We start from the raw sequence: 12,079 nt of genomic DNA, 5'->3' as shown, positions 1-12,079 counted from the left end.
TTCAAGTAGTTTTCGGTATCATTCTTGGACCGGGTCATGGGTTTCGGTAAAACACTTTCATTGCCCAAGTATAATGTATCATCAATGTAATATTGTGAACCAAAGATCCATTATATTTCCACTCAATCTCATGTTACTACATGGAAACCATCAACAAGTAAGTTTTTTACGGATAAAAGATGTTGTTATAGGCTAAATGCATTAAGACTTAGTACTCTTAGCGCTCGGGGGTGCATGTTACAAATGGGATTATTACACCTTAGTACCCCAGCGGGATGTTCAATTTATGGATATCCAAGGCAGGTATGTGTATGTATCCATACATGACTATTTAGATGTTTAACATGTGTTATATAGCCAGGTTTCTGGGGTTTTACACCCTTGTGCACTCAAAGTACTAAGTAGAGATGTCATCAAAAATAAGAATTAAAATAGAGCAAAGGCCTTTTGAAAGGCGCTAACCTACTTGCTTATGGTTTCCTATAGGGCATTGCATAGTTAATTAACTGTTCACATGGCCCAATATCCAGGTTCAATCTATGCATGTTTCTTTTATCAGTGACTAAAGCGAAATTTTGAAGAAAAGGGTTAACATGATTATTCATGAATTGCTATAGACCAGTGTTTCCCAACCAGGGTGCCTACAACTGTTGCAAAACTTCAACTCCCAGCATGCCCGGACAGCCGAAGGCTGTCCGGGCATGCTGGGAATTGTAGTTTTGCAACAGCTGGAGGTGACTCAGTTGGGAAACACTACTGTTGACATTAAGGATGTTTAGCAGTCCAGCAGAATCCTCTCTAACTCCTCCACTGCGATTAGAATCCCAAAATTAAACTTGCATCCATCGGGGTTAATACATCCCTTGGCGGAGTAGTCGTCCTCACTGTCATCTGTCAAAATAAAGCAAAATCATCAGGAAAGAGCAAAGTTCGTCTCTCTACATCAAGGGGTGACCGAAGCTGCAATATCAGACAAAACCATTGATGGATGTGGCGCTATTGTCTATCTATATATATATATATATATATATATATATATATATATATATATATATATAAAAATAATAAAAAACATGTCTATATATCTAGGTAAAAAATATATATATATATATATATGTATATATATATATATATATATATATATATATATATAGATAGATAGATAGATAGATAGATAGATAGATAGACTTTTTTTATTATTATTATTATTATTATTATTAATATAAAAAGGGCAGCCATGCTACCTAATCTTGGACCACCCCTTTCAGGTTAAATGGGGTGGGTTACCCCTTTGAAGGGGTATTCCAGGAAAAAACACATTTTTGTTATATATCAACTGTCTCCAGAAATTTAAGCAGATTTGTAAATGACTTCTATTAAAAGATCTTAATCCTTCTAGTACTTATCAGCTAATGAAGTTGAGTTGTTCTTTCCTGTCTAACAACAGTGCTCTCTGCTGACATCTCTGCTTGTCTCGGGAACTGCACAGAGTAGAAGAGGTTTGCTATGAGGATTTGCTTCTACTCTGGACAGTTCCCGAGACACGTGTCATCAGACAGAAAAGAGCAACTCAACTTCAGCAGCTCATAAGTACTGAAAGGATTAAGATTTTTTAATAGAAGTAATTTACAAATCTGTTTAACTTTCTGGAGCCAGTTGATAAATATATATATATAATAAAAAGTTTTAGAAGAAATAAAGCTCTGCTCACCTGGATTTTTCACTCTTCCTCTATACTCTACACATTGGGTCTCGGATCCTTTGCACTCGATCTCCTGGTCGCTTTCACATTCCTCATTGGTGCCTTTGCAGTAGGCGTTTGGACATGATAAACCATTTGGTTCTGTATCTTCCTTGGGAACTGGAAAAAATGTAAATAAAAATATATTTGTGAATTTCTGTTATTTTATTCTGTGGCATTCTGAACGCTATTACATATGTTTTTGTTTTACTAATCATCTCTGTATAGTACAGTAGTACATCTCGACCTGCAAAACGTAATAGGCAACGCTAAGAGTGATTTGTACTGATCCTGATTTATATCCTATATTATACTCCAGAGCTGTACTCACTATTCTGCTGGTGAGGTCACTGTGTACATACATTACATTACTTATCCTGTACTGATCCTGACTTATATCCTGTATTATACTCCAGAGCTGTACTCACTATTCTGCTGGTGAGGTCACTGTGTACATACATTACATTACTTATCATGTACTGATCCTGAGTTATATCCTGTATTATACTCCAGAGCTGTACTCACTATTCTGCTGGTGAAGTCACTGTGTACATACATTACATTACTTATCCTGTAATGATCCTGAGTTATATCCTGTATTATACTCCAGAGTTGTACTCACTATTCTGCTGGTGAGGTCACTGTGTACATACATTACATTACTTATCCTGTACTGATCCTGAGTTATATCCTGTATTATACTCCAGAGCTGTACTCACTATTCTGCTGGTGAGGTCACTGTGTACATACATTACATTACTTATCCTGTACTGATCCCGAGTTATATCCTGTATTATACTTCAGAGCTGTACTCACTTTTCTGCTGGTGAGATCACTGTGTACATACATTACATTACTTATCCTGTACTGATCCTGAGTTATATCCTGTATTATACTCCAGAGCTGTACTCACTATTCTGCTGGTGAGGTCACTGTGTACATTCAATACATTACTTATCCTGTACTGATCCTGAGTTATATCCTGTATTATACTCCAGAGCTGTACTCACTATTCTGCTGGTGAAGTCACTGTGTACATACATTACATTACTTATCCTGTACTGATCCTGAGTTATATCCTGTATTATACTCCAGAGTTGTACTCACTATTCTGCTGGTGAGGTCACTGTGTACATACATTACATTACTTATCCTGTACTGATCCTGAGTTATATCCTATATTATACTCCAGAGCTGTACTCACTCTTCTGCTGGTGGGGTCACTGTGTACATACATTACATTACTTATCCTGTACTGATCCTGATTTATATCCTGTATTATACTCCAGAGCTGTACTCACTATTCTGCTGGTGAGGTCACTGTGTACATTAATTACATTACTTATCCAGTTGATAAAAAAAAAAAAAAGTTTTACACAGAAGTATCCCTTTAAAGGGGTACTCCGTTGCTCAGCATTTGGAACACACTGTTCTTAACGATGGAGTCAGCGCCGGGAGCGTGGGACATAATAGCCCCACTCCCTCATGATGTCACTCCCCGCCCCCTCAATGCAAGTCTATGGGAGGGGCCGTGACGGCCACCACGCCCCCTCCCATAGACTTGCAGGGCGTGATGTCTTGATGGGGCAGGACTATGACATAACGAGCTCCCGGCTCCAGCATTTGGAACAAATTGTTCTAAACCCTTAGCAGCGGAGTACCCCTTTAACATAACATGATGAAGACGGAGATCCCCTTTAAAGTCTTCATGACACTTACGGAAAAATTCGTCATCGTTGCATTTATCTCCGGAGCAGCAAACGGCATTAACTCTGATTGTAACATCGTTCTCCTGAGTAAGGGAGCCAAAAAGGCCGCACAGGGATTCATTGGCGCATCCTTTATATAATGACTTGACATCCACGTCACCTGCAGAATGGATCAAACCATCACTTATATGATAAAACCTTAAAAAAATAAAAAATGAACAAATAAAAATAAATAAATCGGAGGTCTCTTAATAAGGCAAAAAGTAGTCACCATTGTGAAAGTGTTGGGAACCGGTCATACAGTTTCCTGGGCACTCGATCTCAGATTCTCCTTCACACTCGGTGGAGGTTTTGGATAGACAAGAGATGCATTTAAGGGGAAAGGCTGGAAAATAAAAGGGTACAACCTAAAAAAAGACGACTACATGGGAATAAATACCAGTGCAGAATATGATGTTCATGTCTACAGACCTGAGCCCAACAAGGCACAGAAGACCAGGAGGCCGGTGGTAGAGAAGGAACTCATCTTGGCAGCAGATCTAGAAGGTTGAGATGAAATCTTCAGATAATGATGTGTGATCCGGATCGGGCTCATATATATACAGGTTGGAGGAGTGGATACAGGGTGACGGCATGAAACAAGGAAGTATTATGCCCTGCGGGTCTGGACCGGATAGATCTTACACGACACCAAATAATTCTCTCAGAGATGGAAATAAAACTTCATGAAAATATTTGATCAGGGGCGCAACTAAAGCTCTATAGACCCCAGTGCAAATTTTCAGCCTAGGGCCCCTACTTTCCTGAGCATAAGGGACCATTTTAAAATATGTGAATACCTCTTTAAAGGGGTACTTCGCTGGAAAACATTTATTTATTTATTTATTTTTAATCAACTTTTTTTTAATCAATTTTAAGAAAGTTAAACAGATTTGTAAATGACTTCTATTTAAAAAAAATCTTAATCCTTCCAGTACTTATAAGCTGCTGTATGCTCCACTGGAAGTTCTTTAATTTTTGAATTTCCTTTCTATTTGACCACAGTGCTCTCTGTTGACAACTCTGTCCATTTTAGGAACTGTCCAGAGTAGGAACAAATCCCCATAGCACCCAGAGGTGTCAGCAGGGAGCACTGTGTCCAGACAGAAAGGAAATTTAAATTTTTTTTTTTTTTAAAAAGGAACTTCCTGTGGAGCATACAGCAGCTGATAAGTACTGGAAGGATTAAGGATTTTTAAATAGTAGTAGTTTACAAATCTTTCTGGCACCAGATTTAAAAGAGACCTGCAGATGGAATCACTGACAGTTAAACACAGCTGGCTTCACTGTATAAAAATATCAACCTAATCACAATAGCAGTATACGCAGATCAGCTGGTATACAAACCGCATGGGTAGAAAGGGGGAACAAAAAAAAGCCAGGCTGGGGAGGGCAGGAACAGTGATGGAGCAAGTTAACCCTTGTCCATGAGAGACCCTACGTGTTCCGTCACAACATTTGACTTCTTCACAACTTGTGACTTCCTCAGGGGTTTCACCCCTGAGGAAGTCACACGTTGTGACAGAACGCGTGGGGTCTCTCATGGACACGGGTTAACTTGCTCCATCACTGTTCCTGCCCTCCCCAGCCTGGATTTTTTATGTTCCCCCCCTTCTACCACTGCCATTTGTTTACCAGCAGACCTGCCTATTTTGCTAGTGTCATTAGTTCGATATTTTCATACAGTGAAGCCAGCTGTGTTTAAAGGGGTACTCCGGTGGTAAACACTTATTTTTTTTTTTTAAATCAACTGGTGCCAGAAAGTTAAACAGATTTGTAAGTTACGGTACTTCTATTAAAAAATCTTAATCCTTTCAGTACTTATTAGCTGCTGAATACTACAGAGGAAATTATTTTATTTTTTAGAACACAGAGCTCTCTGCTGACATCACGAACACAGTGCTCTCTGCTGACATCTCTGTCCATTTTAGGAACTGACCAGAGTAGGAGAAAATCCCCATAGCAAACATATGCTGCTCTGGACAGTTCCTAAAATGGACAGAGATGTCAGCAGAGAGCACTGTGTTCGTGATGTCAGCAGAGAGCTCTGTGTTCTAAAAAATAAAATAATTTCCTCTGTAGTATTCAGCAGCTAATAAGTACTGGAAGGATTAAGATTTTTTAATAGAAGTAATTTACAAATCTGTTTAGCTTTCTGGCACCAGTTGATTTAAAAAAAAAAAAAAGTTTTCCACAGGAGTACCCCTTTAACTATCAGTGATTCCATCTGCAGAGGTCTCTTTTAATACTGTTGTTCATGTGTATACCTTGCATAGGAAGAGATTGCATGTGATTTTTTAAGGGGGGTTTGTACAGGCACCAGTTATATGTACGCCCCTGTCCAGGGGGGATACATACAGTGTCTCCTCGTTGTAGTGTGGCTCAGAATGAGCCGTTTTTAAAGGGGGTACTCCACTGCCCCAGTGTTTGGAACATTTTGTTCCAAATGCTGGGTGCGGGCTGCAGGGGTCATGATGTCACAGCCACGCCCCCTCAAAGAAAGTCTATGGGAGGGGGCGTGGCATTCGCCACGCCCCCTCCCATAGACTTGCATTGAGGGGCATGGCTGTGACATCATGAGGAGGCGTGACCGTGACATCATGACCCACGCAGCCCACACCCAGCAATAGGAACAAAATGTTCTGAACGCTCGGGCAACGGAGTACCCCTTTAAGTGTTTTTATCATAAGTGTCTTGTCTTGTTGAGATTGTATTCTGTGTATATCTAATAAACCTTGGTATTTTTGCAAATTTAATGGGGTATTCTGGGCAAAAAACATCTTATCCCCTAGGATAGGGATCTAAAGGATAGGGGATAAGATGTCTGATCACGGGGGGGCCCGCTGCTGACCCCCCTCCCCGCGCAATCTCCCTGGCCATCACCCCCCTCCCATAGACATGAATGGAGGGGGCGTGGCATGACGTCATGTCCCCAGTCCCGGGAAGCCGGAGGTTTCCGAAACTGGAGTTGCAGCCCCGCATTGAATGCGGGTGCTGCAGGGAGATCGCAGGGGGTCCCAACAGTGCCCCCCCCCCCCCCCCCCCCCCTGCGATCTGACATCTTATTCCCTATCCTTTGGATCCCTATCCTAGGGGATAAGATGTTTTTGGCTGGAATACCCTTTAAGTATTGTGGGTGTGCACCCATTGTAACATTTATCTTTGTTCAATGTATTAGCTGAGCCCCCCAATCTTTTGTCTTTCCCCGATAAAATCTGGGACCACGTTGGTTCCAGTCCTGTGGGGTAATAAGACATTGCATCACCTTAAGAACATTTTCTTGCCGTTGCGACTTAGCAAACACAACAATACATTCTCAGTAGCTTCTTGGAAAAGACACAAAGATTCAATGTTGACTTGGATAAGTGAAGAAACGTCCTTGAGCAAATAAAAGTCTAATTGGCTTCCAAACCGTTACTAATTGTACCGAAATTCACATTGAGCTAATACGACATCTACACCTGCGAAATATCCAATGAATTAAAAAGATAAATTCCAGTGAATGGCTGCTATTTTCTCGGTCTCCCAACAAGATTATCTATTAACCCCTTAAAGGGGTTATCCACCATAAGGTGATTTTAGTATGTACCTGCCAGACAGTACTGGACATACCTGCGCTCGTCTTGGGGCTAAATGGCTATGTGGTGAGATTACCATAACACTGTGGACAGCTTTTTGTGAACTGGCTATTTCCTGTTGAAGTTCGTTCTTTTAAACTACACACCCCACAGTTCCTCGTTTGTGTGAGGTCACATTGAAACACAAATTAGTTGCATTCCATTCAAAAGACCAGTGTTTTCTGACAGGGTGCCTACCGCTGTTGCAAAAATATAATTAGTTGCAGAATAATCTCTCTCCCACCCAGCAGTCGCTCCACCCATTGAGGCACAGCCACGCTCCCTTTGCACACCTGACTAGGGATGTCGTGTCTCTGCCACACTGCAACCTGGGAAAACCGGAATAATTTTGTTTGCTGTTAAAAATAAATATTGGGGCAAAAATCACAAAAGAATTGTCAGACCACCACCACACACAGATACAGACACTATATTGTGAACTACACTAACTTACACCCCTATAGCATAGTCAATAAAAAAAATCCTGGAATACCCCTTTAATGATTCCTTTAAATTTCTTCACCTTCGTCTTCTAGCAGCCATAACTCAATTCATTTTTCCCCCTATAGACCCGGAGAAGGTTTTGTTTTTTGCAGAACTAATTGTACTTTTTATTGATACCATTCTTTTTTTTTTCACCACAGAATGTACTGTAATACTGAAACAATAAACATTTTTATTATTATTATTATTTTATTTATGGGGGGGGGGGGGTAGTTTTCACACCATTTACTGTGCTGTGAAATAGTTTTTTTGTGTTCCTCATGACAACGATTTTCCATTTGCATAGATTCTGTCATGTTTTACTACTTCAAATTGGTGATTTCTGACCCCTATAAAGGGGTACTCCACTGCTACACATCTTATCCCCTATCCACGCCCACTCGTGATGTCACGCCATGCCCCTTCCGTTCATGTCTATGGGAGGGGGCGTGAATGTAGGGGGCATGGATTGACATCACAACCACGGTGCAACGGTCTTATCGTAGACGGCTGGGAAGTGGATCCGCTGACTTGTGTGGACAATGGCTGAACCGCACCAGGGAGCAGAGTCTAAGGTGTAGCTGGTTTTCACCAGAGCCTGCCACAAAGCGGGATGATCTTGCTGCATCAGGCGGCACCCAGAAGACGGGTCACAGACACAAGGTCAGGAGGCAGGCAGCAAAGGAGCAAAGTCAGGTCACAGGCACAAGGTCAGGAGGCAGGTGGCAAAGGAGCAAAGTCAGTTTACAAGCTGAAGGTCAAAAACACTAATATGGCACGAACTCAGAAATGCTTTCTCTAGGGCACTAAGCACAAAGATCCAGCACCATATTAGGGAGGTGCTGGACTAATATAGAGTCCGCCCAGAGAAGAATCAATTATGGGTGTACTGGCCCTTTAAATGTAGCAATGCCGGCGCATGCGTGCCCTAAGGGAAGGGGATAAGCACGCTGGCGAAGGAGGACAGAGGAACATCCGGGCGCATATCGAGGTGAGGGGACGCTCAGGACACGCATTTCAAGTCCCGGAGTCGCCGCGGGCACAGGATGGGGATATCGCACATGGCCGGCCGGAATAGCCGGAGCGTTGCCCCTAGCAACACCCGGGACACGCCCAGGGCACCGCGAGTCCCGGGACGGGCAGAAACAGGGGAGTGGGTGCCCTTACGACCAGGATGGATGGCCGGAGCGCTGCCCCTAACACTCGGCTGCCCAAACCCAGCACCCAGACCCCCACGATCAGACATCTTATCCCCTATCCTTTGGCTAGTGGCAGAGTACCTCTTTAAGGAAGAAAAAAAGTAAAATGTGACAACAACATGCTGCATAAGAATAGTTTATTAAAGGACAGGGACCATCGCATCTGGGTTTATATCTTCAAAGCATTACAAGTAGTTTTCGGGACTTGGATACCAATATCCAGGTTCAATCTTTGCAGGTGACTAAATCTATTCAGTGACTAAAGCAAATTTTGAAGAACTAAGAAAAAGAAGAATTGGATTAACACAATCACTCATGAATTGCTGTAGACCAGTGTTTCCCAAACCAGGGGGCCTCCAGCTGTTGCAGAACTACAACTCCCAGCATGCTCGGACAGCCGTTGGCTGTCCGGGCATGCTGGGAGTTGTAGTTCTGCAACAGCTGGAGGCGCCCCAATTGTTAGACACTGCCGTAGACGTTAAGGGGTAAATGGCTTCAAGCGGATCCGTTTAGCATTTCAGCAGTGTCCTCTTTATCTCCTCCACTTTTATCAGACAATTGAAATTATGCATACATCCCGGTTTGTTAATGCATCCCTTCGAGGAGTAGTCGTCCACGCTGCCATCTGTCAAGTTGAAGAAAAATCATCAAAAAAGAGCTAAAAAATAAAATTAAGCCTGCATCAGGGTTTACCTAAGCTGCAATACCAGATGGAAACCATGGACGTGTGTGTGGCGCTATTTTTTGACCACCAAATTCAGGTTACGTTGTGTTACCCTTTTATCCATCTTAAAGTGTACCTGTTGTCAACCAAAAAAATTTATATAATGTAGATAAAACCATTATATGTATATTTGCAATATACATTGGTTAAAAATGTTTTTTATTTTTGGGTATAAAAGTGATATGTGTGTCTCTATGCCTGTGTGTCTCTATGAGGAGACCAAATACAGGAAGTGAGGGTAGGACAAGAAGGGCTCTGTGCCGGCTGCTGGCTTGTCAATCATTCAGATGTGTGAGCCTGTAGCAAGTCACAGAGTCTCACTGCACAGAGCCCTGCTTGTCCTCAGTGTACAGAGCCCTGCTTGTCCTCAGTGTACAGAGCCCTGCTTGTCCTCAGTGTACAGAGCCCTGCTTGTCCTCAGTGTACAGAGCCCTGCTTGTCCTCAGTGTACAGAGCCCTGCTTGTCCTCAGAGTACAGAGCCCCGCTTGTCCTCAGTGTACAGAGCCCCGCTTGTCCTCAGTGTACAGATCCCTGCTTGTCCTCAGTGTACAGAGCCCTGCTTGTCCTCAGTGTACAGAGCCCTGCTGTCCTCAGTGTACAGAGCCCCGCTTGTCCTCAGTGTACAAGGCTCTGCTTGTCCTCAGTGTACAGAGCCCTGCTTGTCCTCAGTGTACAGAGCCCCGCTTGTCTTCAGTGTACAGAACCCTGCTTGTCCTCAGTGTACAGAGCCCTGCTTGTCCTCAGTGTACAGAGCCCTGCTTGTCCTCAGTGTACAGAGCCCTGCTTGTCTTCAGTGTACAGATCCCTGCTTGTCCTCAGTGTACAGAGCCCTGATTGTCCTCAGTGTACAGAGCCCTGCTTGTCCTCAGTGTACAGAGCCCTGCTTGTCCTCAGTGTACAGAGCCCTGCTTGTCCTCAGAGTACAGAGCCCCGCTTGTCCTCAGTGTACAGAGCCCCGCTTGTCCTCAGTGTACAGATCCCTGCTTGTCCTCAGTGTACAGAGCCCTGCTTGTCCTCAGTGTACAGAGCCCTGCTGTCCTCAGTGTACAGAGCCCCGCTTGTCCTCAGTGTACAAGGCTCTGCTTGTCCTCAGTGTACAGAGCCCTGCTTGTCCTCAGTGTACAGAGCCCCGCTTGTCTTCAGTGTACAGAACCCTGCTTGTCCTCAGTGTACAGAGCCCTGCTTGTCCTCAGTGTACAGAGCCCTGCTTGTCCTCAGTGTACAGAGCCCTGCTTGTCTTCAGTGTACAGATCCCTGCTTGTCCTCAGTGTACAGAGCCCTGATTGTCCTCAGTGTACAGAGCCCTGCTTGTCCTCAGTGTACAGATCCCTGCTTGTCCTCGGTGTACAGAGCCCCGCTTGTCCTCAGTGTACAGAGCCCCGCTTGTCCTCAGTGGACAGAGCCCTGCTTGTCCTCAGTTGTACAGAGTCCTGCTTGTCCTCAGTGTACAGAGCCCCGCTTGTCCTCAGTGTATAGAGCCCTGCTTGTCCTCAGTGTACAGACCCCGATTGTCCTCAGTGTACAGACCCCCGCTTGTCCTCAGTGTACGGAGCCCCGCTTGCCCTCAGTGTACATGGCCCTGCTTGTCCTCATATGGATTTGCAGGTGGAAAACTGAAAGTGTTATGATTTTTAGAAGGGTGAGGAGGAAAAAACAAAGGTGCAAAAATGGAAAAACCCTTAAAGGTTTAACCATTTTACTTGTATACGTTATAAAAAGAACTAAAGATCTGCTTACCTGGATTCATGATTCTTCCTCTATAGTCATAACATTGTTTCTCGGATCCAGTGCACTCGATCTCCTTGTCGCTCTTACATTCCTCTGTGGTGCCTTTGCAGTAGGAGCTGGGACATTTTACACCATTTGGTGTTGAATCTTCTTCAGGGACTGGAAAAATAAATAAGATATTAGTCGTAAATTATTGCCGGTATTTTCGGTCTCAATAATTCTGAACATTTTTACATATATTTCTGTAGGGCCTCTTAGCCCTTGATAAAGCCACAGCCTGTGGCGAAACGTCGGGCGGGCGGGCAATGTGTTAGAATTTTAATTGTCTCACACTGTAGATTGGGGACTGCAGCCACAATCTATCTTTTCAATTCAATTAAGATAGCATGCAGTGTCATGCCAATCAATGGATTATGGATCAATATGTGTGAGGTTATTTTAATCTTGGCTCAATAAACGTTAAGTTTTATATCGGGTGGGAAATATAGGGTCTTAGCGGTCAAATGTAAATAATATCCTGTATTATACTCCAGAGCTGTACTCACTATTCTGCTGGTGAGGTCACTGTGTACATACATTACATTACTTATCCTTTACTGATCCTGAGTTATATCCTGTATTATACCCCAGAGCTGTACTCACTATTCTGCTGGTGGGGTCACTGTGTACATACATTACATTACTTATCATGTACTGATCCTGAGTTATATCCTGTATTATACTCCAGAGCTGTACTCACTATTCTGCTGGTGAGGTCACTGTGTACATACATTACATTACTTATCCTGTACTGATCCTGAGTTATATCCTGTATTATACTCCAGAGCTGTACTCACTA

The 12,079-nt window shown here is 43.2% G+C and overlaps 2 protein-coding genes across 2 annotated transcripts in view; both read right to left on the bottom strand.

Moving 5' to 3' along the window:
- Nucleotides 1–760: 760 nt before the first annotated feature.
- Nucleotides 761–4,035, bottom strand: LOC130294398 (phospholipase A2 inhibitor 31 kDa subunit-like). The gene is made up of 5 exons (XM_056544112.1): nucleotides 3,922–4,035; nucleotides 3,722–3,835; nucleotides 3,461–3,610; nucleotides 1,712–1,861; nucleotides 761–891 (listed from the first exon to the last, which is right to left on the bottom strand). Exons 1-5 carry the CDS (start codon nucleotides 3,974–3,976, stop codon nucleotides 776–778), a joined length of 585 nt encoding a protein of 194 aa, XP_056400087.1. The 5' UTR covers nucleotides 3,977–4,035; the 3' UTR covers nucleotides 761–775.
- A 5,242-nt stretch (nucleotides 4,036–9,277) lies between these two features.
- The window catches only part of LOC130294268 (phospholipase A2 inhibitor and Ly6/PLAUR domain-containing protein-like), a 4,778-nt gene continuing 1,976 nt past the window's right edge, over nucleotides 9,278–12,079 (bottom strand). Inside the window, exons 4-5 of the mRNA XM_056543880.1 lie at nucleotides 11,251–11,400; nucleotides 9,278–9,413 (exon numbers count right to left, since the gene is read on the bottom strand). Coding sequence (XP_056399855.1) covers nucleotides 9,298–9,413; nucleotides 11,251–11,400 — 266 coding nt within the window. The 3' untranslated portion in view covers nucleotides 9,278–9,297. The remainder of the gene's footprint in view (nucleotides 9,414–11,250; nucleotides 11,401–12,079) is intronic.

Source organism: Hyla sarda, chromosome 10 (genome assembly GCF_029499605.1).
Source record: "Hyla sarda isolate aHylSar1 chromosome 10, aHylSar1.hap1, whole genome shotgun sequence".
NCBI lineage: Eukaryota > Metazoa > Chordata > Amphibia > Anura > Hylidae > Hyla > Hyla sarda.
This window is presented reverse-complemented; position numbering and strand designations above follow the sequence as displayed.